This window comes from Astatotilapia calliptera, chromosome 4, assembly GCF_900246225.1.
Source record: "Astatotilapia calliptera chromosome 4, fAstCal1.2, whole genome shotgun sequence".
Lineage (NCBI taxonomy): Eukaryota > Metazoa > Chordata > Actinopteri > Cichliformes > Cichlidae > Astatotilapia > Astatotilapia calliptera.
This window is the reverse complement of record NC_039305.1, coordinates 22300808-22328032: the sequence shown is the minus strand read 5'-3', so window position 1 is coordinate 22328032 and position 27225 is coordinate 22300808. Positions and strand designations below refer to the sequence as shown.

The window sequence follows — 27225 nt, the reverse complement described above, 5'->3', positions numbered from 1 at the left end:
ACTTATAGAGGAAAAGTTCATTCCTCTAACTCAATGTAGTTTGTTGGTTCAACGTAATTTCTACACAAGTTATCTTAACGCAAAAAGATTAATGGAAACTGTTGCGTTAATTTTTTTTGTTAAGCTTAAACAATAGTTTTTAGAGTGTGGGAGCCGGAACATGCCCAACGATTTGTCTAACCCGACCCATGTGACCCATTGTAATGTATGAAACATTTCAACATGAGGGGAAATGTCTGAGCATTTCTAACTGAGACTAGTTGTTTGAATCATTAAGACATGAAATACCAGATGTTTAGTTTCAAAAGATCTACATGTGAAATGTTTGTACCTTTCAAATGTGGTTTGATGGTCAATTAATTCAATTCATTTAGATTTTTTAAAAAAGTTGATTCAAAATTTACTTGAAATATATCCACCACCTGTTTTCTTACTCGATCGCTGAACAAGAAATAATGCTTTTGTTTGTCTGGCAAATCTTTAAGGTAATAGGAGACGGGATTGTGTTTTTTTTATTTTGCAGAAGTTGATACAACCCCCTTTAAACATTATTACTTGTACAAAATAGGTTGTATGTGGCCCAAGAACTAAAACAATGTTTTCCACCCCTGAGCTAGAGAAAACAAACAAGTCACCTTAATATCTCTACAACTTAATGAGTTGCATAAATATGAGCCTTTAAATTTCATTTGTGTTGAAAAGAGCCACCATGCTCCACTGGTTTCTAGTTTTGCAACAGTCTAAGCCCTGGATCTGACAGTGGTAGTGCTACACTGACTGATATGACTGATAGGACAGACCAACTTCCCTCAAACTCTTAACTAAAAACGGAAGAAAACAGAGTCTCCTGTACTGGTAGATAATTAAAGAGAAACATGGCTGTCTACATAAAGCTGTTCTTAAGGCTCCGATGTGACCGACTCACTTTTAAACAGCTAAACAATCTCCAAGCAAAAATAACAGACCACCAAAGCTCTTTACAGATTCTTTACTTTGACAGATTCACTAAGTTAATTCACAGGGACTGTTTAAGCGGAGAATTTAAACCATAAATCAACCTACCTGCCCTGTGCTCCAGCCTTAAGTCACCTGACCGCCTTTAGCGGCTGAAATAATGGATGCTCAACATACACAGCTCGCCAGCGGTAATAAAAGGAATAATAATAATATATTAAATAGACACGTTTGACTGTGATGGAAGAGAAAACTTTATTTAGAATATTTTAAAGTAAGGACGAGTAATATCAGTTTGGCTATTTTAGCATGCTAGCGTGCTCACAGTGATAACAGCCTAGCATCTTGTGTTAGCAGCCAAGGCCGCAGGGTGGAAACGTTAACTAGGACTGAGTATATTAGAGAACTGGGGATACAATACAGATAGTTAAACAAATACAATATACTTTTCATGTTTGAACAATATAATTACGTACATTGTACTAACATGATAGTATATTGTACAAACATATAAAGTATATGAAAGTTAGTATGAAAGTTAGAACAATAAACTTTTCACGTTATAACGTGATATACTTCTATTTTTCTTTTGCCTGGGTGGCAGCTCTGCGCTTGCGTAAAATATTGATATAGAAGTGCAGTATGTACTAAATTGTGTTGATTGGCATGTCTGGTTTAAAAAAAAAAAAAAAAAAAAGCCTATGCACATTTAAACGACAGAAGTTGACCCAAAGTGCACAATAACACTCCAGGTCTCCGACAAATCTATTTTCAAAATACACGAAAAGCTGAAAAGTGTGTTTTGTTGTATTATTAATTTTATTGTTGTGGAAAGTATAAATCACAATCATTTCATGGTCATTAAAACGTGTTCAGAAGTGATGACTATTCATCATCTCATAAATCATGACACACTGCTCTTCCCTTCATAAGCTGCCTTTATGGGTTAAAAGAAACAATATTGGCCTTATATTTAATTGGTATGTGATCAATGCCAAAACGTAAGCAAGATTATTGAGGGACATTGGCCTGCAGTGTTTTCAGAATAGTACATAAATAGCTGCTGCTTATTATATGTTGCTTGGTAGCTTGATCTATTATAATAGAATTTATCTGCAAAAATAATAAAGCTTTAAGGTAAAGATGCAATAGAAAGTCAAATCCAAAGTGCAGTGAAGTAGATGTACTGTATGTTAAGCCTGGAGTTACCACTTGTGCTCACTAGTAGTACCAGCAGACATCCAGACAGAAACCCAAGATTTTAGATTTTTTTAAATTATTATTTATTTCCCTCAAAACAGGAAAAACTAAACTTGCCTCTACTAAATCATTCATCTATCCAGCAGTTTTTAGATTAAACATAAAAGAAATAATAAATAAACAAAATGCAACACAGAGGTTAAATCCTAAATATTCACAGTAGGCTGTGCATTTTAAATGATCACAAGCTTTTTCTCAGTAATCCAAACGCACCCCTGTGCGAGGCAAGGCAAATTATTGACTGACTATTCAAAATGTAAGATTTCCATCCATAGCAGATTCATGTGAATCGTAACTGCTGGCAGTCCTGAGCAAGTTGTAAACAAGTGCAAAAATCCTTCAAGTCAAAATAATTCAAGAGCGTTAAGGTTCACCGTGTGATTTCAGTCACATTCATTTTTTTGATTTTGTATAAAGTGCCATTTCTTCACAATTTTATACGAGGATTGCGAATGCTATAAATGAATTATGAAGATCTTAACGTGATACAAAACGTATCCTGGAGCAAAAATTCAACAAAAGTAACAACAACAACAACAACAAACAAAATCCAGGCACCTGTTGGTCAGAGAAAATAAAACATCATTCAAGTAAATTTAACTTCATTTTTAGAGTCGAGGTGACACATCCGAGTGGAGATCAGTGGTTTTCCTTTCGTTTCCACCTGTCGGCCCCCTCTCCTCCGCTCTCTTCTGTGCCATCTGTTCTTTTCTTGGACTTCTTGTGTTTGTGTTTCTTCAGCTCTCCGTCCTGCGGCTGCTCCGGGGTCGCCTGCCTTTTCTCTTTTTTCTGCCTTTTTTGTTTCCTCTCCTTCTCTGTCCTCTTGTCGTCTTTGCTGTTCCCCTGGCTCGCTGACGAGCCGACGCTGCTGCTTCGGCTGCTGAGCATCTCCCCTTCCTCCAGATCCTTCCCTCCACCGAACCAGTTTTCTACTCCATCCACTTTATAATCAGCCTCATGCTCCCACCAGGCACTTCCTCCCTGCACAGCCATCATCCCTCGATTTTCTCTCCCCTCTTTGCCTTCTTTGACGAATTTCTCAGCCTTGTTTGGTTTACGCTCTTCTTTTCCAGCTTTGCTCTGCATTAACCCCAAATGAGGGGAATATCTTTGAGAGTATCCAGGAGATTCAAAGGGGAGCAGGTCTCTGCCTTTACCCCGGCTGTGGGAGTGGTGTGTCCCTGGAGCTCTGTCTTTATTTCGATCACTCCCTGATGAATCTTGGTGGTTACTGTGGTAGTGGCTGTAGTTTTTATCTTTGTATCTGAGATTCAATGATGGGTCTCTGTGTGTTTTCTGTGCATCTTTTTCAGGCAGGTTGGGTTCCCTGCTTATTGTGTTGCTTTCCCTGTTTCTGGCACTGGTGAATTTCTTGCTGGGACAGGATGAACTCTTGTTGCTAGCCTGGCTGCCCCCGTATTGCAGATCTGTCCTATCTGCATTGTGTGATGTTGAGAAGGAGTAAAACTGAGAGGAGGTGGGGAGAGAGGCAGTGCGTTTTTGCTCTTTGTCCCCGTCTCTCCCGCTTCCTTCCTCTCTTGTTTGTTCTTTTGACCTTTTCCTCTCTTGTTGCCTCTCCCTCTCTCTGTTCCTCTGCCTGTCCATCTCTCTCCTCGTCTCCCTGCCTGCATCTGCAGACGTGGTGCTTACAGCTCCGTCTTTGCCACTAGAGGGAGCCACACTTCTGTGTGACCAGGAGCAAGCAGAGTCTCTCTCTTTCTCCCTGCCCCTCTCTCCCTGCTGTTCCTCGTCACCCTCGGCTTTGTTGGTCACTGACGGTTGAGGCAGAGTCAAAGAAACACGGTCAGTGTGAACTCTGACTTTTCCTTCATCCTCCTCATCATCTCTCTCCCATGTTGATCGGGGTGCCTGGGAAATAAAAGTAAAAATACAATGTGACTCAGATGTCATGACTTTTTTTTTTTTTAAGGGAGTAAGTTATAGTAGCTTAAGCATCATTAGTTAATATTAATCTCTGGCACTCTTCCTCATGTAATCAGTTGTCCTGTCTCCTTCCCTTAACCCACAACTGGTTGTGACAGGTGACTGTTAAAAGGGAGTTTTTCCTTTTTGAGTTTCTTTTTTTTTTCCACTGCCACCGAGTGCTTGTTCACAGGGGGTTATCTAATTAGGGCTTTCTTTCTACTATTGTAGGGTCTTTACCTTACAGTATGAAGTGCCTTGAGGCAACTCTTGTTGTCATTCAGCACTATATAAATAAAACTGAATTGAGTGACAGAATGGTGGCACAGTGGTTGCCTGATACCAAGATCCTATATGTGAATCCACCATCTGGCCGGGGCCTCACTATGATGAGTTTGCATTCCGGTTCTCCGGCTTCCCCCCGCAGTCCAAAGGCACGCAGTTAGTAGGGTTCTACATTGGTTGGATGGATGAACTTAGGTGGTGGATGCTTATATAACCTCGGCTGACATACACACCTGAACGTGTACCAGCTCCGTCCATCTTTCTTGGGTGTATTTCTCCAACGTTTTCACCACTGTCCTCCTCTGATGACTCTCTTCTTCACGGCTGCCCAACACACATAGACAAGATTAAATATCACAGGTAATCTAATAAAAGAAGATATACAGCTGCAACACTAGATCTCTTTAGTCTTTAATTGCATCCTAGGATGTTGTTCTTTAGTCTTTGTAGATCCCTGAGGAGAAAATTACGTCCTGTGTTTTATGTGTTAGGAGCAGTGGGCAGCCACCCTGCAGAGACTAACTCGAGTAACAAGCCAGTGACTCAATTGAAGACCTGAGGAAAATTAAACTAGCATGTTTTAACAGTGAGGAAAATCTGAGATCCAAGAATGCATGTGAATGTTAGACAAGGTGCTTGCTGTGAAGATGTGATAAACAAATAGCAGCCGAGCTGGTGGGAAAAATGAAGATAAATTGATTAAGACTGCAAATTCTGTGCAGCTCTGATAGGAAAATATTTCCCTGACTGTTAAAGACCAATCCAGGGTATTATGTTCTTATATTACAGGTAAAACAGTGTTGAACTTAATTTACTTATTAATTATCTAATGTAAAAAAACCCAAAACTATAGTAATCTAAATGGCTGTTCAGATACATTTCGGGTTTTCTACCTGCTTCCACTTTTTCCAGTGAAAGCAAATACTGTTGTTCTTCGTTTAGGAACAGTTTAAACTGAATACACACGTTTAGGTTCAGCAGTTGTGTTCAGACAGAAAAAAAGACATGACGATGTCACCACAACTTGTAACAACTTGGTAAGGTCTGAAAATGTACTTTGATCTAGACTTTGAGAAACGCAATCATATTTTATTACCAGATCAGATAAGATAAGATTATTATTTAATCTAAACATTTCTTGGAAAATGCAGCTACAAAGATTAAAATGAAGACAGTTAAGAGAAAAAAATGAAAGCAGTAATGTTCTGACCTGCCATCACCCAGCTTGGTGTTAGGTCCATCTTGGTGGCCTTCATTTTTGCTCCTTGATGAGCTGAACCTCAATGTACCTTCCTCCCTCGTCATCATCTCGACACCTTCCTTTAGCTCGTCCCTCCACGCTTCTCTGTTTTCTTGCTCCTTCTGCGAGTCTCCCATCTCTTGATCTTTGTCGTCCTCTCTCAAACTCTCTTCTTCCCCCTTTCCTGTCTCACTCTCCTCCACTCCTGTGAGCGCACAGTGCCATAAGTCTAATTCCCCCTCGTCTTCATCGTCTTTTCTTTCTCTGGTGTCTTCCTTCTCTCCTGCCTTCGTTCCCTTATCATCTCTGAAGGTAAATTTGTCCCATGTCAGTCTTTTTTCTCCCTCACCTTGTATCAGTTTGTCTTCAGAACGGTCCTCCTGGTTTCTACTGGATTCCTTTTCATTTAGTTCACCTCTGTTGACCCTCTGCGCCTCCTCTCTATTTTCAGGGTAATTGATGTTTTCCTGCGCCTTCCCTGTAACCTCGTGTTTTCCATTGTTCTCCTCTGTCCTTTTGCCATCCAGGTTGATGTTGATGCTTATCTTCATCTGCGGTTTCACCTTCATCCCTTCCTCCCAGATGTCTTTCGCTGTCAGAGGCCATGTTTTCTTCTCTGACTTCTTCTCCATTTTTTGCTTCTCTTTGTCAAGTGGTTTCAGGAATTCACTAAGACGGTTTTCAGGCTTCTCTGCTGTTTTCGTTTTCAGGTGTTTGCCACTTTGCATCTCACCAGAAAGACTACCATCCCTTTCATTCTTCACCAGATCCTCATTCTTTCTTTTCCTATTCTTCTCTGATCTAGAGTCAGGAGTTTTGCTGCCTCCAGGGTTTTCTTCTCGCTCTTTGCTCGTCCTGTCTAGCTCTTTGTTGGGTTTTGCTTTGTGCTGTCTCTTCCCATCACTAAAGTCTAAATCTTTGCCTCTTTTCCAGCATTCCTCTCCTTCTGAATTGCTTCCTATGAATTTTCTTTCAGGTTGGTCTTGTTTCAGGACAGTTTGGTCTGAATCTTTCTGTACTGGCGTACTATGCTTGCAGGCCTTTGGTTCACTGCTGTGCCTCCTTTTGTCCTTTCTGCTGTCATCTCTAGAGCTTTCAGCATGAGGGGGCGAAGTCTCCTGTCCACTGTCTTCAGGTTGTTTCTTCTTCTTCTTTTGTTCATGTTTCAGTGGGCTCGACTCCTCCAGTTTTTTCAGTGGTTTATTGTCTGTACTCGGTCCTTGCAGTTTCATTTCCATGCTACTCTTTGAAAGCGTGACTTGTTTATGTCTTGACTTCTCATTGCACCTCTCAGTAGATGCTCTTGGCTGAGCTCTGTCTTCAGATGGCGTGGAGCGACCGTCACTGGACGACTGAGATGGAGGTGATCGGCTGTCATTAGCCTTATAAGACATAGAGGAACTGCTGTCACTGCATGACTGAGATGGCGTGGAGCGACTCTCGCTTGAAGAATGAGATGGGGGAGAGCGACTGTCACTGGATGACTCCGACGAGGGGGAGCAGCCATCCATCTCAACAGGGCATCTATCTTGTGGTTGGTAGCGAGAGTTTAAGCTGGCTTGTGATTGATTTCTGCTTCTGTCTGTGCTCACCCACTGAGGGGGAGGAGGAGGAGGAGGAAGACTGAGTAGGGGAACAGGCAGCTGGTGGAGCTGGTGATAGCTGCTGAAATATTTCTCATACCACTCTTTGTACTCATTCTTCCACTGCAGGTAGCACTCCCTGTCCAGCTCCAGGCTGTTTGCTCGACTTGTGCACGTGTTTCTGGAAATACTGTCCTCAGAGCGTGCCGCTTCCTTCCCTGAGCGTTCTCCCCGCTTCCGGGAGTGGTTGCTGCTTGAAGATGACTTCTTGCTAAGATGGCGACTGTGATGGCGGTCCTTTCTGCCTAATAGAGACTTGGACCTGGAATGACGAGCCCTTCGAGGTGAAGACGACGAGGACGGTGTAGGTGAGCGCGAGCGTTTATAACCGTAGGTATAAGAGCTAGGCTGGCGAGAGCGTGTGTGCAGGTCTCTCTGATGAGAGTAGGGAGAGCGGTGTCTAAAGAAGAAGAAAAAAAGAAAACACAAGACAGTTTTCACTGTATGGAAAATACATGGTTATTGGTTGGTGGGTGTTATTAGGTGGTTGTGGAGGAGTGGGTCGCTCACTAACAAGAAGGCCCCTTCAGTCTGTACCCTTGGGCAAGTTACCCCTGAGGTATGTGTTGGAGTGTGTGTGTGTGATTATTAGAAGGTGGAAACAATGGAGAGCTACAGGTACTCTGGCATTTACCTGAATGACAGACTTGACTGGAGGACCAAGAGTGATGCTGTGAACAGGAAGGGAATGAGCAGACTCTACTTTATGAGAAAGCTCTGATGTTGGAGATCTTCTACCAGCCTGTGGTACTGATAGAAGATCTCCATCATCATGAGTGGTACTGCTATTGTCTTCTGCTCTCCACCACAAACAACCCATCTCACCCACTCCAGTCTACACTACTGAAGCAGGGGAGCTCTTCTTCCCTCAAACTAATTCAACCCCACTTCCATAACGAATGCTTCAGGAAATCATTCCTACTGTTCTCTTAGGTTTATACTGTACATACTATTTTTAATGACATTTGTACTAAATGTTTTTATATTATTTATTTACTCCACAAATGTAATGTGAATTTTCAGGTTTTTAAACATAACAATGCTGTTGGGTTTTTTTTGCTCTGTATTTGTCCTGCATGTTTTTAGTATACAAGTCAGTTTCTGTCAGTCCTGAAGATTTTCAATTCAGGATGGTGCAAAACAGCAAAATGCAAAATACTGTAAATAACATTTCTGTAAAAGGGCCACAAAATACCTTGATCTGCTTCTGGAGCGAGAGCGAGACTCAGAGCGGCTTGAAGAGTGAGAGTAGGAGCAAGAGGCCTTGGTTGTAGAAGACTTTGAATGTGAAGAGGAGCATCTGTAGCCAGATGCTCTTTGAGGTGACCTGAGTGACAAAAAGTGACATGTAAAGATATAAAATATACATTATGTTCAGTTCATCATGTACATCTATAGGATAGTATAAACATAATGCTGTAAGCAGGTACACACCTCTCTTTTTTCTTTCTCTGATACTTGTACCACTCCTGGGGAATGAGGCGAGGGATGGGGGAGGAGGTGGTAGTAGAGGAGCAAAGGGATGGGATAGGGGTACCCTGGGGGGCTGGAAGGGTCCAGATGGGTGTGGCAGGTGGGTATCCAGGAGGGTAAGTGCTGTGCGACTGTTGAGCTGATAAGTACGTGTGAAAAAGTGGGGAGGGAAAAAGAGGTGGTGGAGTATTTGAATATGAAGAGGAGGATGATGTGGAGGGGATGGTAGAAAGCTGCTGGGTATTAGATTCAGTCTTTCCTCCAGTGAGACAAACCAAAGATGAAGAAGAGCTATAAGGAAGGTACATGAAAGGTAAAAGATGTCAGTGTTTAAAGAGTGGAAAAAGGAAAATACAAACCCCTAACTCAGAAACACACACTACCGACCTCTCCAAGCTGACTGAGGATTCAGGGTATACTGGGGTTGCACCTGTTGATTCAAAGAAAAAGTGTTTTTTTCCCTCATTATTTCCTGATTTTAGTGACATTACTGGCATGTGTCTAAACACAAGGTTAACAGTAGGGAATAGATTATCACACACTGATACTGTTTATTAGTCACTCACCTGAGCAGGAGTGTTGATTCTCTTGACTGACGCTACCTGTCAGAGGCTGCTCTGCTGCTGGAGTGTCATCATCCTAAACAGACACAAATGCCACAAGATTTCATTAAAAAACACAAACAAAAAAACGTTATTATTGAGTGAGAATGACTGTTCCTGTATGAATGACCTCACCGGTGTTATGGGCTGTGACGGTGGATCAGTCGGATCTTTGTTTGAAACCTTTCCAGACAGGGCAGCACCTGCTGAGTCACTGCACATCTTTCCTTCAATCTCACTGAGTAAATACATCACAGTCAGCACAACATGATCGCAATCATTTAAATTCTCCTCATTCTTACCTCTTTAGCAGCACTGCAAAGCTGTAGCTACAGTGAAATTACTCCTTTTTTATAAATGGCAGCGCCAGCTATTTTAAAACCCTTTGATTTTAAGTTGGAAATACAGTAGTTAAATTCACAGTTTATCGTTAGACAACGAGCGTTACTTCATTGTCAGGCAACACTAGGAGCTCCCAAACAGCTTTAAGTGTGTTTTCACTGCTGTCTGGCTGGAGTGGGACATCTTCAACATCCTCAAATATTATGAAGATCGTCCGCAATGTGGATGTAGAAATACCCATGTAAAAATCAGTGTAATATTATACATACTTCTCAGATATTTCTAGCTGGTTTTCTAGAGGCTGGAGGGATGTGCCTGCTGTGTCATTCTCAGAGGCTGGGTCTGTAGTTGCAGGTTGAACCTCAGAGACTTGAGACTGTGGTGGTATATTTGCAGTCTTTAGATGATCCAGAAGAGAGTCCTGAACAAGGGGTATACCAAGAAAACATTCCAGAGATCAAAATCCAGTGGAACAAACAAGGGAGCATGAATGCTAAGGAAGATCTTTGTAAAACAGAATCCCAAAGCTTAAATGATTATTCGTAATGATGGCTAATTTACTGGGCTGATCTACAGAATTTAATTAAATTAGATGTTTTTTTTACGATTGCTGTGCCACACATAAGACGAGTTAACTTATAGAGCAAATTAACAGCAAATGGTGAAAAAACAGAGGTATTTTACTCTTGCAACAGCAGTAGAAAACAAAGTTTTCTTAGTTTTTAGTAACTTTCTAAGTTTACCACAAATAGATCTTAATTGAATCGAGTCCTCATCAGCTCTGTCGCTCTCTTTGTATTTTGTCTCTCAGGTTAAATACCTTTTGGACAGCTTTTTATTGCTTGTTAACATAAGTGCAATAAAACTTAATATGCTGTTGTGAACTTTATTACCATTGTTTTCTCAACAATTTCTTCTTGTGTGCTACACTCCTTATACGATACAGTGCACACACAAAACTAGAAACCGGGTAAGAAGAAACTATCATGACTGCAAATTAAAGGAAACTGCAAGAGTTTTAAAAATGATTTTAGTCATAAATATGAATTTAGCATTTCATATTCTTTTCATTTGTCCCTTTAAAAAAAATAAAGTTAAGGGATGATGTTAAATCAAGTCTAATGTTGCCTCTTCTTTACAGTGAGAAAGGTTATTAATTTAATAATAGTACTGGAACTTCTTTTCAGTAGATACCTAAAGCTGAGGTGTCTGTATCAACATCAGGCCTGAGAAAGTTGGATCACTGCACCTCAATTTGGGAAACATTTCATCAAAGCCAATAAACGAAACCAATAATTTACAATAGAGGAATATAGTACATTAGGACTGTGCGACATGGCAAAATATATCAAGTGATGATATTAAAATGTCTATTGTTCCTTTAGATGACGCTTTGCAATAGTCACCCCGGCACCACAGGAAGGACCAGCCAAAAAACATCCGGGTTCTCATTCCTAAACGAGGGGCTAGAGCCATCAGGTGCTCAAAATAAATCTCAGAAGAAGAACAGTGACCATTACAACTTATATTTGTAAATATATAGAAAATATATAGAAGCTCTTATATGACTGCGTGGGGTCATTTAGTGTGTGTTGCTACAGGTTAACATAAGGCTGATATTGATATGTTAAAAAGTACTTTTGATTTGGTTATTATATAAAATATTCACTGAATTTACAGAAAATGCACTATACTGTGATTTATATCATTATCAGGATAACAGATGACTTATATCAGGATATGAGACATGTGTACATGCATGTTTCTTCTTTGGGCAAATACAGAATGTTGCAGAGACCTACCAAAGGTCTTACCCTGAAAAGAAAACAGTAATTATATTATTTGCAGGTTCTTTATTTTTCCTGCCTGCCAGATGAAACATATTATTAAAAGGCTCACCTGCTGGCTTTGGGATGACTGCTGAGGTTTCTGTGGCTGGCTCTGCATGGGCAGAGGGGGCGGGGTAGGGACAGAGGGGGCTGGAGTTAGATTTTGAGACTGGGATGTGGCTGGTTTTCTTTTCAAGCTTTTGTCTTGTCCTTGTTCTTTCTTAAAACTGTTGACAGCCTGTGGTGGGAGAAAAATGGATGGAGAGCAAAGTGAATGCTGAATACTGAATCTTCTGGTGTGACATTACAGATCAACAATACAACATTAACTGTACCTTGAAAAAGAAAGCATTATTACAAACATTTAATCTATAATATATAATTATTATCACTCTGTCAATTCACCTGTCTGAGAAATTTATTGGCTATCAAGGTGTCAGGAGAGACTTCTAATTGTTCGCAGGTGGGACAGATATGGTACTCTGATTCCAACAAGGCAGTGCGAATACCTGAGTGAGAGAAAAGGAGATTAAAGAGCAACCAGAGCACTGTTTATTTGTACAATAATGTGACACAGTCCTACAGTTTGAAGCAGTGCCGTGCTTTCACTGTCGAGAGTACAGACTGTACATGCACTTGTGTTTCTGCTGCTTTTGGTAGGCAAAATTTGCACATTTTTGCTGAATCTGTGATACACTTAAACATTTCTACAATTTTGTACTTTGTGTAATTAAATTTTTGAGTTAGTAAGAACTGGATATATAGATATATTAGGTTCAGGTGATTAGATGTTTAAACTATTAATTTATCTTATGTGTGTGTAGCAGACACTCACATTCATCACAGTAGCTGTTTCCACAGCAGGGTATGACCACGGCATCAGCCAGCAGTTCATTACAGAGCAGACAGAGGAGCTCGCCAGGTATGGGATCATCCTGGTCTTCAGACTCGGGCTCCTGTGCAAGGAAGGGAGGTTTCTCCTTCTTGCCAATAGCATATGCCTCTCTATGGACAGAAAAAAGTACATGCACATTTACTTTTGTGTCCAACCCACTGTCATTATTGCACTTTTCTGTTGCGCTGTCTTATGTTTGTATCGTTCTGTTCTGTCTGGTGTTGCACTGTCTTTGTTTTGGGTTTTTTTTGCAATTCCTGCAATTTTTTTTCACACTTGCACTTTATGTAGTCCTGTGTTGATTGTCTTTTATATGTAGCACCATTGTCTTGGAGGAATGTTGTCTCGCTTCAATGTGTACTGTACCGCTGCACATGGTTGAAATGACAATAAAGCCTCTTGACTTTTATTTATTAACAGGATGCTTTTAACTAGATTTACTTCAACTGGGTACCTTTAAGAGAAGGCTGTTAATTTGACATTTGACTTAAAAAATGGCTACTAATAAGCCAAAAGTATAGAGCATGGACTGAAAAGGAGGATATCTATCTATCTATCTATCTATATAAAATACAGCTCTCTTTCAAATAACGACTCGTTACAACAGTGGTATGCAGAAGAGCATCTCTGAATGCACAACATATCCAACCTACCTGCCACTCCTGTCAGCTGAGAACATGAAACTGAGACCAAAGTTCACACAAGCTAACCCAAATTATAAAATGGAAGGCTGGAAAAATGTTCTTAATGTGTTTTTCTAAGTTTAGGTCTGCATCCATCACTACACCCAAATTTCTCGCCTGGTTTGTGGTTTTTAGGTGTATAGATTGAAGTTCTCTGGTGACCTGTAATCGTTTTTCTTTGGCGCCAAAGACTATTACCTCAGTTTTGTTTTTGTTTAGCTGGAGAAAATTGTGGCACAACCAGTCATTAATTTCCTCAATGCATTTACCAAGAGCCTGTACAGGAACTCGGTCTCCTGGTGACATTGTGGTATATATTTGTGTGTCATCTGCATAGCTGTGGTAGTTTATTTTGTTGTTCTTTATAATCTGTGCCAGTGGGAGCATGTAAATGTTAAACAGAGGGGGTCCCAAGATGGAACCTTGGGGAACTCCACATGTGATACTTGTCTGCTCGGATGTGAAGTTACCTATTGATACAAAGTATTTCCTGTTTTCTAAGTATGTTTTGAACCAGTTTAGTACAGTTCCTGAAAGACCTGTCCAGTTCTCCAGTCGTTTGAGTAATATGTTGTGGTCAACTGTATCAAATGCTGCACTGAGATCCAGTAAAACTAGGACTGACATTTTTCCACTGTCTGTATTCAGACATATGTCATTAAACACTTTTGTCAGAGCGGTTTCAGTGCTGTGGTTCTGTCTAAAACCTGACTGGAAGGCATCATAGCAATTATTCTGTTTTAAGAAGTAATTGAGCTGTTGAGAAACTGCTTTTTCAATGATCTTACTTAAAAACTTGTTGGCAGGACATCTAAACAGCAGGAGGAGGAGTTCAGTTGACCTAAGATGTCCTCCAGGTCTTTGCTGTTAATAGGGTCAAACTGTTTGATGGTGTTTAAACAGTTTTTCGGTGGACACAGTACATATCCTGGATCTGCTGTTGATGTACCAACTGCTTGTCTAATCTTTTGGATTTTGTCTGTGAAGAATTTGGCAAAGTCATTGCAGGCCATGGTTGAATGAAGTTCAGCTGCCACTGGCACAGGAGGGTTTGTTAGCCTGTCAACTGTAGAAAATAAGACCCGAGCATTATGGCTGTTTTTAGTGATGATGTCAGAGAAGTAGGACCTTCTTGCACTCCTCAGTTGTAAATAAAATGGAAGGCTGGAAAAATGTTCCCTGTTCTGATGAGTCTTGATTTCTGCAGCAATATTTGAATGACAGGGTCAGACCTTAAACTTAACAGCTTGAAAGCTGCCTTGTATAAACAGTTCAGGGTGGTGGTGTAATGCTGTGGGGGATATTTCTTGGCACACTTTGGGCCACTTAGTATTAAGTGAGCTTTGTTTAAGTATAGTTGCTTTGTTCCATATTATTGCTGACCATGTCTGTCATGACCACAGTGAACCCATTTTTTGATGGCTTCTTCCAGTAGGATAATCCACCTTGCCACAAAGCTCAAATGAGCTTAAACAGTTTTCTTAGCCATGACAATGAGCTCACACAATCCAGTAAAACACCTCTGGCATGTGGTCAAACAGCAGATTCACATCATGGAAGTGCAGTCGACTGATCTGCAACCTAATGTGATGCTGTCATGTCAACGTGGACAAATCTCTGAGGAATGTTTCCAGTACCTGGTTCAATCTATGCCACGGATAATAAATGCATTTCTGAAGGCAAACTCTAAGAAAAGTGTAAATAAATGTATTTCCTAACGGTCAAACAAAAGAAACATTAATAAACACACACAGTAACACTTTAATTAACACTCACGCATCTATGGCAGGGATTGCATAGCGCCCACAGTTGGTCAGCTTGGCGCCTTTAATGTTGGGATCATCCACTTCGACCATGAAGGAACGTGGGATGCCTGTGCTCTTCTTTATCCTCACAGGTGCCTCAGAGTTTTTATCCTGCTGTCAAAGACAGAAACATCTACATTTAAAGGCACACATTCCAGCTTTATATTTAAAAATAATAATTTCTTGTCTGGTAGACCATCTTTGCATGATTGATATGTTAAATAAATCCTCAGCCATGAATCCTCTAGCTGAAACAAGATACTCTGATTGCCTCATCCTTGCAAACTGAAGGTTTGAAAAGCAGATGGGTGAAGCTTTTGTGCTCACAGCCAGAGGTATCTCAGTGAGATGACCATATTAGGATAACTCGCTGACGTAATATGGAGCCAATAGAAAAAGAAACTGCACATGTGCTTATCTCATTATCTGGAACCTTGGCCGTTTTTAATATGTTGGCTAAATAATAAATATAACAGAAATCCAGGAAAAGCATTACAGATATCTGAAGTACACGTGAATACACAAACACTATCAGCACTCAAAGAAATTATACATTTCTACATTGTTTACTCACCCAGGTTTATTTTTCAATTCACGATTTGTACAAGTAGCTAAGTCACTTAACAGATACATTATGGCCTTACCCCGCTGGAAGGACAGTTCCTGATGTGGTGTCCTGGATTTCCACAGCGATAACAGGTGTAATTCGCAGAAAGGACATTGCTGGGTTTTGTGTTTAAACTGGAGAATAATAGGAAGAGCCGAGTGAGAATGTGTAATGTAAAAAAGGACATCAACCAATAAAGAAGGAAGACGTAAAGAGAGATATGAGAACATGAGAGGAGTTTAAGAGATGGAAACTCGACAGTGTGAGGATACATGACTCACTTCATGGGGTCATAGATGGACTGATTTATCATAACTTTGATCTTATCCTCCTCTGATGCATCCACATCAACCAGGTTAGCCATCTGCATCTAAATGCATGATGTGCAGCATACACAAAGACGTCGTTTGAGGATCAGTGTTCAGCTTGGACTGAAGCATGTAAACCAAGATAAACGTGCATAACAGAAATAGAAAATAGCATTACCTTGGAGAAAAAGGACAGGGCTCTTGTCGAACTGTGATCATCCATCTGTTAGAATTAAACACAAAAAAGTTTCATAAAAGTAATCATGACGGCCGCCCCCGGTTACCCAGCTTGTGGAAAAACATTAAAATTGTTTATCCAAAAATGTCTGAAAATAAAGTTTGAGGTTTGACATACAAGCATACACAAAACAAGACATTTGAGCTACAAACCTTTACCCCAAACTGGGCTAAACCACAATTCAAAGTTTTAGTTGTTACTTTCAGTTTGTTTTACGAAATCACAAGTGTCATTTAAATGAACATAAAATTTGCATCAGCATCCATCTGTGATTTTCAGTGTGACTGATCACTGTCCACACAGCTCACACTGCATTTCTCCAAACTCTTGAATTTAAAATGTAAAGAAAACTTTACAAAGCATCCTGGGAATGTACACTTGTCCAGCCAGCGTTTTTCTGTCTAAGCATCTATTTATGTTATCCTCCTCTACTGTGCTGGAACAGAGGAGCAAAGAAAGAAATCCAAACTGTGTGTGTGATAGAGGCCGTGAATTGTTGGACAGGAAAAACCTGTTTAACAGGTTCTGGTTTAGTAGCCTTTAAATGGAAACACTGTAGAAACGCGCATGCAGAAACGCGCATGGCCCCAAGAGGATTAATCCTGTGAGCTTTACCAGCTTGAAACGGAGACTTTTTGCTAAGACCAGAATGTCTCTGTTGGACTGTTGTGAAAGTTTTTTTTGCAGCTTTCAGAGCTGTAACTGCTTTAATGAATCTTTAGCCTCATGTAGATCAGTAGTTTGATTTGTACAAATATTTGGCTGATAGGCCAGAAAGCATGCCAAATAGGTATATTAAACTAAGATAAAGATAAAACATCCCTGAAGTGAGCCTTTAGCTGAAGCTCCTACTATAAAGAGAAATTAAATACACCAGCATGGGAGTATACTCATTACTTCAAAAAGATATGCAACATTCCCCCCCCCCAAAAAAGGCACATACAGTACACATATGACTCAATGTTCAACATTATGAAGGTCAAAAGATGGTACTCTGAAACATCCGTTTCGCTCTGATATCATCATTTAAGCACGTCAGCTGTAATAATTTATACCCAAGTTATGTTATACAGGAGCTGCTGATGTGAAGGGGGGGGGTAGCTCAGTAGGTAGAGTGGTGGCCCCATGATCGGAAGGTCGGGGGTTCGACTCAACTGAACGGCTACCCTGAGGTACCCCTGAGCAAGGTACCGTCCCTACACACTGCTCCCTGGGCGCTGCATTGTTGGCTGCCCACTGCTTCACTGGGTGAATGGGTTAAATGCAGAGGAACTATTTCCCTATGGGGACTAACACATACACATTAAGAAGTGTTGTGGCTACAATTCTTTGTTAATGTAACACATTTTTGTAAACATCTAAAAAGTCCAAATTCACACTTACACCACTTACAATGTAATTTATAGCTAAAGCCGCCACTTAAACCTTAAAGTTAATGACACATTTAAAATGCAGCATGCAAGTTAAAAAGAAACACCTCCTGACTGAACTACATGATATTGTTAATGTGAATTTCAGGTGATGTCTTTTTGGTCTGCAGCTCTCTGTCTCTACAGCTTTGATTCCCAATACCAGTATTGTGCAAGCCGCCCAGCACGAGGAATCCAGTATAAAATGGGTGGAGTGGCCCTATAAGCTTGTTAAACGGCCAGTGATTCCATTGTCTTTTCTCTGTGTAGAAGTGTGTATTAGCGTCACTCTTCACAGTGAAGAAACACATACTCAGTACATAACACAGCTTGATATAAATAACTTTATTGGTAGAAAAAAAACAAACAAAAAAAAAAAACAACAACACAAAATTAAAAAGTCTGTCCAAGTCAGTCCAACAGACTCAAAAGACTAAGAAGAGTGGCAGACACTTCTCCTACTGAGAAACCAAAGAGAGAAATCAGGTCAGTGCACACCAGTTAAGACTGCAGCAAGTGAAAGCTTGACTTTACCATCTTTAACTGAATTACACACAAGACCGCACTATAGTGTTTTAGAATGAAATACTTACAATGCACAGCTTGGTCCCTGAGGAATGAGCTTCTTTTGTTCTTGTTATAGATCAGAGACTAAGCCTTTTTAGCTGTTGCTTTAGCAGTCGATGGCATTTATTACTTAAAGGCGTGTAACATGACATGGCTGTACAACTCTAAATCTGCATATTTCTTCACTTAAAGGGTGTCTTCTAATAACGCTGTCCATTACACCAAGGGAGTGATTTCAATTATGGTGGTTCTAAATGAATCACATTATAAATACTCAGTAAGAATTTGAAACTTTACAGCAGCCTGATAAATTAAAGTTATGCAGTATTTGCCCAGAATTGATAGAATTTAGACCATAAAAAGTGCAAAAGTGGCTTCTGGATGAGGCACAACTGGGCAGTGCCAGCATCATTAAACAGTTGGGTTTATCAGCTGTGAATAGCTGGCCTGCATGATAATGTTTGACCCACCCGCGCAGCTCCACCTCCCACAGACAGATACTGAACAATCTTCAACAATAGACGCTGACTGGTGACACAGCAGCTTGATAACATAACAGTTGAGAATATTTATTTAATAAAAGTGAGCACATACGACCTGTTTAATTGTAAACTTTTTTCTTTTTAAATGTTTTTTTTAAAAAACTTTTTTTAGTCAGTTATCTTCAAGCACTTAAATTGTTATACTGCGATTGTAAAATACATGATTCCCATCAGCTTTGATCCATTTAGTCTGCTTAATTAAAGAAAACGATGCATGTCACATGTATTCTATGTATTATTATTCTTTGTTATAAAATGCAGCATGCCATTTTTAAAAGACACAGCCTTAAAAAAAAAAAGTGCGTGTTTTGTGGAGCTGAAGGCAAAGTGCTGTGGGATGTGGTTTGGCTACATACTGCTCTGCTGGCTCCAAAGGCGTGGTGAAGCTGGACCTCTGATCGCTCACTGAAAAACAACAAAAAAACATTTTTAAACCTCCTCTACGACGGTGTGAGGCACAGATTTTTTTCCCCCTGACAGAAGTCAGTTGTCCATATCCAAACAGTCTTTGATGTGAATTAAAGAGCACTTTTAAAAGCTGCTTCAGTGAAAGTGATGGATAATGAAATCTACAACGGAGTGCTTTCTTTTGTTCAGAAAAGTGCAGACAAAGCAGGCAAATCAGGTTACAGCAGTGTGCATTAAACAAATCAAGAAGATATCTTCCTGCAGTGACCTTAAAATAAGATTTCTGTGTTTTTCCATACAGAGCATTACCTGCCGAGGTGCACAGCAGGGACAGTAGCACACAGACATAATTTTATATATCAAGAACAACAATCCTGAAAGCTGCCTACTTGATTTGCCTACTCACACTGCTGAAGCTCCACATTGGCCTAAAAACAAACAGAACAGGAATGCAGAGTTTGTCCCCTGTGATTACATTGGAAATACCCCAGGAAGGCAGTTCTTGATGTCCACTCAACGCAAAGGGCAATTTCTGAAATGCCAGCAAAGCACATGGGCACCTGTGAACAACTAGCAAAACTGAAAAGGCTGAATATTTTCTGTCTCTGAGAGACACATTGGGAGCATTAACACACTCAGAAGAGTGCATCAGAAGAGCTAATACAAAGGTACATAGAGGCTGAAGTTCAGTTCTGGTGTTGTTTAGATCTGATGGAACAGAAAACAGTGAATCAAGTCAGAGCTTGAATGATTCATAGGTCAGCATTAAGGGGCTTACCAAAGCAAAACCACGCCTCTAAGAATGATCAAGGATGAGGACTGGACTGAAAATGAGTAAAAAAAAGCAGCCAATGTCCAAGGAAAAGCAGTGAAAGACTTTCAGAAAGCCTTGAATTATTGCTGAACACCACTTTAAATTAAATAAATAAATAAAAGTCTGGCTCCTGGGAAGTAAAATATACAGAAATGACAAGATTTGGGAAAGTGTTATATGAAATGAATAAGCGTCTTGAGGCAACTGTTGTGATATGGCGCTATATAAATAAAATCAAATTGAAATTTAATTGAAAGATGTCAACATTGACAATTATTTCATTTGAAAATATCCTCATATTGAATTAACAACAAAATGTTTACACAAAGTTAGAACTGGGACATTTTTTAAGTCTCTGGGAACTATTAACCTGCATTTGTACACGCAGCAATGAACCACATGCTCAACAATAGTTTTCTTGAGCACATGCAGTCAGTTCCACTCCCTCGTCTAGAGATTTTGCTAGATTACAAAAATCTTTTAATTACATTAATTACAGAAGGTGACAAAATCCTAAATTTTTTTGTACATCTTATGTTGAGAAATACTGTTGAGAACACTATTGGCCAAAGCATAGCACGCCTTTCATTACAGAATATTTTCTAAATTAGATACACTTGATATTTGTTTGGACAATGTTGAATAAAAACAAGGTATGAATGATCACTGCAGTCTGTTTTTATTTACATTTTAAAAAGTGTCCAAGCTCTTTTTAGAAACATAATTAAGAATGATTGTGATTTATTGTTGTTTTTTGTTCGTGTGTTATTGCTTTGAGGATAAACAAGTCCCCTCATGCAGGTGGAGAGCTCATTTTCTGCTTTTAATCTTGTTGGCAGTGTTACGCCACCAATTAGCCCTAATTCCTCTCACCAGTCTGTAGGGTGCTGACACGGCTAGTCACATGACCGCCAGTCTGTTCCAGCGAGGTCCTGCTTTCCAAGCATAAAACCCACAACACTGCTGGTTCTACTGCGTAAGCCTGACCAGTGATTTGGGTAACCACTGAGTTTGTCACCATGTAGTTTCCTCAGAGTATTTTCTCATGGTCATGTCATGCAAAATCCTCAAAACTGAAATGGCCTCTACCAGCAAACCAGTGCTTTTCATGAACCACAGCAAAAGCTTTACAGTCAATGACAAAATACAGCAAATTAAGATAATTTTTCTTATTAAAATTATGTTTTTTGGGGTCAAGGTAGACTCTTATTAGCTTAACTGAATCTGTAGCTAGTATCCACTGCTACCCCTGGCTCTTGATAAGTCCTCTTGCAGTGAAATCTCAAAACTGTAGGTAAAGCTTTGGATTCCAGGTTGTAGCTTGCTGAGGCAGGGTGGAGCCTTTGCTATGGCAGGGACTAATAACAGTGCAGGAAATCAGATGGCAACTCCAAAAATATAGACTCACTTGTTGTGGGTCTTGCTGCTCGAGCTGGGGATCCGTCTGACGATGACAGATGAACCTTTGGGGATCAGACTGTCACTGTCAGTGTACTCTGAGAGGGAGAGATGAAGATAGCGAGGCTTTAAGGGTAATGATTAGCTCACCAGAAAGAATCTTAACTGGAATCTTACAAAATGAAAGAAGATAAAGAGCATAAGATTAGGTCTCAACTTGACTGACAAGCCCAATAGGTAATAATGTAAAGTCTAATGTAAAGTGCTGGGATTGCAACAAAGATAGACTTATCCATTTGTGAAAAATGTCTGTCACAGCAGTCAGCTTCCCCAGGTGACATTTTGTCTGACCAAAACACCATAATCCAAAGATTTTCATTTATCATACTACCACCACACTACCACAAAAGATACCCTTTAAAAAAAAAAAACAAAGACAAACAAAACTAAACAAACTACCCATAATTCCAAACGCCTCCACCCACCAGGAGCAGGTGAACTGGAGAATACGGTCCTGGGTCAGTATCCCATACAAACTGGCTTGAGGTGTTGTGACAAAGACAAAGTCCACCCAAGACGTTGATATAAATTAAAAATAATTTATTAAACACATTTTAATTTTCTGTTCTTTTCCAGCATTGAGCCCTCATAACTTCATGAAAAGCTTCTGATTGCTTGATGACATGCTCTGTTACCTGAGCCACAGCCGCCCCACAATAGCCAAACATCCCAATGAACTTGTATCACCCTCATGTGCAATATTCACAACAAACCTGCTCCATTACACTTATTTGATCCACCCCCATCCTCTTACAAAGTTCATTACATATTTAATCTATTTTTTGGCCATGTTTACTTTTTTGTTCATGCCACAGTATATGACAGCAAATACTCTAATAGCTCATTCATGTGCATGTGCATCTGGGAGCTCTTAAGCATATGGTAATGAATAAAGAGGTGCTCCTGTTCCACCTTTGCTATTTTTAACTCAGGCTTCCCCTGAGACTTGCACATGCACTGACAGGGCTCACCCACCACCACCGTCAGGCCTCACGATTAAAAGCACGAGGCGTAAAAGCGGCAGGAATGTAGCCCATTCATTAGGCCCTTTTGTCCTAGCTTGACTTTTCTGGACCCCCCCTCCCTGCACTGTTTAACCTGAAAGAGGTGACGCAACGCTTACCTCTGTCTCCAAACAGCTGTGATAGCAGGACCACGCGCTTTCCGACAAAGTTGAAGACGTTGACTTCAGTTTAAACAAGCTCGTTATCAGTGCACACATGTTTTATTACCTTCTTTGGTCTGCGCGTTTGTGATCTGCAGGTCGCAGTCCCCGGCTCGGAGCTTCTCCCTGCCCATGATCTGCCTCTTCAGCTCATTCAGCGTGATGTGCACGCCATCAAAAACCACCGTGTCGTAGCTGAGTCTGGAGGAGAATTTATAATGAATGTGAGCCATGATGAGAAAAAAAACCTCCCTCAGTCCAAAGTTGACTAAAATCCGACAGCTGACAGCTTTTCTGCGATGCCAGGAAACCTGCACTGTGCCAGTTGCTATGGGACTACAAAGTTAGCTAGCTGACGTTAGCAGCCGGTGCACCGAGCGATAGCGGTTCAGTGCTAACAGGCTGAAGCGTCAATTAACAAGTGCCTCACGAAAAGTGGCTTTTACGGGATGACATGACCCGACGTCTGCTCCGACAGCCACAGAAATTTAAATAAAAGCGCCTTCAGTCGGTTTCGAGTCTATTTTGAACTTTTATTCGCAATAACGTTGCTCTCGATCTCGAGGAGTTCGCTGACAGAAACCACCAGCTGTTTCCACCAGCAACGGCTCGTCAGCACAGGGCACGCTCCAGCTGATGGCGCGTTCACGTGACACCCCGCAACTTCCGAGCCTCCAACTTTACGCCAGCTCACTCAGCCGTGCGTGGTGATTATAGAGCTAACAAATCGCACATTTTCCTAACGCTTTCAACGCATCCAAATAAAACGCTTCTAATTGCGCAATACCAAAGTGAGTATTGCGCAGATAGCAACGAGGGGAGGAATAGTGCAGCAAACTCTTCGTTTCGTCCGTTAAATCGTTAAGAAAGGCATTTTTTTTTTAAAAAAACGAAAAAAAAAACATCAAATCACTCTTTGCCGAATGTAGTTATTCTAACCAGTGCATATGTAATTTCACCAATGCCATGTTTTGTTGTTAAATAATTAAACATTTCTTTAATTATAATATTATCTGTAAAATCTTTGCCGTGAGATATCCTGGCACAATTCTTAGTGAGGACAGCGAGAATTTAAGCCTGCTACATCATGTCTAATCATAACTATGTTTTGTAGCTGATGAAGATTGGTTATACCATAACGTTGTAATTTAATAAAATAATAGTAGGCTAAGTGAGACAGTGTCTTGAGGTTAGAATTTAAGATTTGTCTTTTAAAAAAAAAAAACTAAAAAAAAAAACGCTCCTATGAGCACTTGTCATTCATTTGGGTCTGTCGTGTCTTTCTCAACTAGTTTTGCCATCCAAAATATTTGATTTGATAACTTAAAATCTCGAGTTATTTTCTTAATTTCTAGTTATTTTTTCTGAAATTTGAGATAAAATTGTGGCAGGAACAAGCGTCCATACATTAAAGGGTGAGTCCGTGTTCTTGTTGTTTCTTAGCGTTGAAGGGCTGTTTTTGCCTTGTCACTTGAAGGCAGCATTTGCTTCCTTACAGTAGTTCACCTGTTTTTGGCCTAAGGGAGTGTCAAAGGCAGACTCGAATTCCTTTGAAAATTGCACGATCACTTGTCCAATTCTTTTTTTTCCTTCCTTCTTTTTAGTTCTTTTTCCTTTCTTCCGTCTTCTTCTTCTTTTCTGTAAACTAGGTCCCCTTTCAACATAACCAATATCTCCATTAAAGAAAAACAAAGAAATAAACAAACAGCAAAAAACAACAACAAGGAAGTAACACAGAGGATGGAATAAAATCACATTATTTATATCAAGTAAGACTACACATCAGGCACCATTGGGTTAGTGTACAGTAATAATCCACTAGAGGGACTCAAAGCACCATTTATGATGCTTTCCTGTTGGCTGAATTTTAGTATGGTGCAGTATGAAGTCAGTCTAAAAGGTTCAGATTTTGACTCATTTGGAGCAACAGTCAAAGTAAAACATGCTTCTTTTTTTGCCCCGTTTTATTTGTATAAGTCTCCTATTTCAGTTAGTCTAATTTCTGTAATTAGTGACTTTTGAGTTTCCGGCTGTTCTTAGTAGATGGTTAGTAGATGTAAATTTTAAGGTGTTTTTGGCCTGACAGCTCCATATTCAATATCCCTTCTTCAGTGCATCCACTATCCTCTTTGCACTCTTTAACTCCAAACCGCTCACCCTGCGATGTCCCTCTGTCTCCCATAGTGCAGCTCCTTCTTCTCTATCAACACTGTTACAGAAAGCATCACATCTGTAGTGCTCTTTTTCAGCCTGAAGCCACATTTCTGTTCATTGATCGTGACCCATCATCTAAATCTAGTTTCAAAAACTCTTTCCCATGAAGCTCATTAGCTTTAGCCCTCTGTACAACTCTGCACGTCACCCTTCTTTTTGAATATGAGTACCAGTACACCTTCATTCCTCAGACATCCTCTAAATGCCCAGGATTGTCTTAGAAATTCCATTCTGGTGAAAAAGTCCATTGCCCTGTCCTTCCCCTCCTTTCCCTGTGTTTGCATTGTCCTCGGTTCGCCAGGATTCCCTGTATTAGCTCTGTGATATACCGGTGAGCAGGGTGTTTCCTGCCTCTGGGCCTGTGACAGCTTTTCCTGAATTGGAAAAGCTGTTAAGAAAATGTGTGGATGTACAGGCTCACTGGCTGGTGACTGCAGTTTCATGTTTAGGGTTCAGCTAATCTTTAAAGAAAAATCGAAACTAGTTCTGCAGCACTAACAGCAATGATGTAAATAGGAAGGAGGTGAGGAACCAAGAACTGAGGAAACAAGTATGGCTTAGGAAGCAGGGCCTGTGACATCATCGCCACAGGTTGGTGGCAGGGGACAGCCGTGCACCGACACACAGTGCTGGACTGCATGCAAGCTGATTGGTTGGACTCAGATAAATGAAGGCAGAGAAAGGAGAGATGAGAGAGGAGTGCTTCTGCACTCGGTCCTCTTTCTTCCTTCAGCCTCTCGCTCTGTTCCTTTCTCTCCAGCCTGCTCTGCTCAGAGGAGGGATTTGCCCTATCTTCCCTGGCTTAGCATACCATTGTGAAAGCAGTGGGAGGATGGAGAGATGCAGAAAGAAAAAAGAGGGGGAGAGGATGAAAGGGAAACAGCTGCTGCCTTTAAACTGATGTTCTTCTTATCGTGATATAATACAGGATATGTTCAGTGACTCAGCCATCAAAGAGCTGCTTGGAAACAATTATATCCTCTGCTTTATGTGCGTGTGTGATTATGCATATTTAAATTGTAGGCATATGTTTTATTTAAATATGAATTTGTTTATAGTGTCTGTGTACGGAAATCTATTTCAACTAGAAGAAAAGGAAGCATTAGATGCAATCATCTGCGCCACGACACAAAATTATAGTTAGATACAGTGAATCATCAAAGTATCACAATCAGTACTTTTATTGTTGCTGGAACGCCAGCAGGTTCTAATTTTTCTGTCTGACATACATTATATAGGTTCTTGTCACATGTATAATTATGCGTCTGGTCTATAGTAACCATATGGCCGGTCTGTTTATAGGCTGAGATGAAAAGCTGATTGGTGGATAAGTGAGCACTAATGAGACTGAGTGTGCCACCAGCCCTTGTTGACAGTTTAAACACCACTTCTGCGAATTTGAAAAGTACCGTCATCTCATTGTATTATTTCAGATTATTCCTTTCTGGCCTGGTTGTTTAAGTTAAAGCCTTAGAGCAGTGGTGTCAAACACAAGGTCAGAATCGGCCCTGCAAAGACCCACCAGACAGCTTTGGAAAATGTGAATGAGCGCATATAGATTTTAACCTTTCATAAGCTTTACAGCTTTTCCTATCAATAATGATTTCCCCCCATACTACACTAAAGTAATGAAGTTTCACTGGTCCATCCAACGTAAGATCAATGTGAGCTCTGTGTGGCCCCTGATGTAAAATGAGTTTGACATCCCTGCCTTAGAAGATCCCACTGGTTTGAGCCAGGAAAGCTGTTTGTTGTTGCTTCCAGCTTTTCCTTTATGGAAAACTGTGGTAGATTTCCAAAAGAGATATCTGGCTGAAACCCCTTAAACAATAAATACAGGAGATACCTCAGGTAGGGGTATCAAATGCCTTGTTGATACTAATCAAAGCCAAGCGAAGGCTAGATTTTCTTTGGTTCAAATGTATTAAAATGAATAACACTGGTTTTTGTGATGCCCAACTTGCCTCTTTTGTCTACAGTCCAAATAAATGTAATTACATGTAAACTGTCCATGTCATTTTGCTGCAAAAGTACAATGTAAAATGTTACATTTAATAAAATGTGGTCAAATGAAATTCGTATATTTATAGTACACATTCAGTTTATACCAAGCGTATTTTCCTCATTGGTTAATTATTTGAATAAATAAACCTTTTATCTTATATATTGCAGTTGGATTGTATTCAAACTAATGCTCCATGTTTATTGGTGTAGAGGGTTTGATGAGTTTAATAAAATAAAAGGGTCTGAGGATGAAGAATCCTTTTTTGATAGTATAAGTTGTCTTGAAACTGGAAATGCCTTTACCTCAACCCAACAACGACTGTTGCATGGAGTTGGCCACTCACCTGGGCTAATAAACGCAACGCACAAGTCTAAACTAAGCTCGGGTTTCATGACAAAAACACTGCATTGTTAAAATTAATGGATGTGATGAAAAACTGCAAATTACTTGTTTACATAGGAAGGTATGAGTCTTTCTAAGCTATCTGTAATTTTTTATTTCGGGGGATAAGCCCAATGAGGAGTCTCTAAATTGTTCAGCTTTAGCTGGTGAACAG

General features: G+C 40.2%; 1 protein-coding gene across 2 annotated transcripts; it reads right to left on the bottom strand.

Annotated features, from left to right (window-relative positions):
- Positions 1–1754: 1754 nt before the first annotated feature.
- LOC113021065 (E3 ubiquitin-protein ligase RBBP6) lies at positions 1755–23141 on the bottom strand. Of its 2 annotated transcripts, none has more exons than XM_026165487.1 (19): positions 22518–23141; positions 21236–21323; positions 18962–19010; positions 16028–16072; positions 15823–15911; positions 15579–15675; positions 14906–15048; positions 12387–12556; positions 11957–12060; positions 11622–11789; positions 9992–10143; positions 9516–9618; positions 9345–9417; positions 9166–9208; positions 8740–9069; positions 8501–8632; positions 5633–7705; positions 4656–4746; positions 1755–4083 (listed from the first exon to the last, which is right to left on the bottom strand). In XM_026165487.1, exons 1-19 carry the CDS (start codon positions 22681–22683, stop codon positions 2854–2856), a joined length of 5346 nt encoding a protein of 1781 aa, XP_026021272.1. In that variant the 5' UTR covers positions 22684–23141; the 3' UTR covers positions 1755–2853. The 2 variants fall into 2 exon arrangements, with proteins under 2 accessions (XP_026021272.1, XP_026021273.1); XM_026165488.1 differs by having other exon boundaries at positions 14906–15045.
- Positions 23142–27225: the final 4084 nt, after the last annotated feature.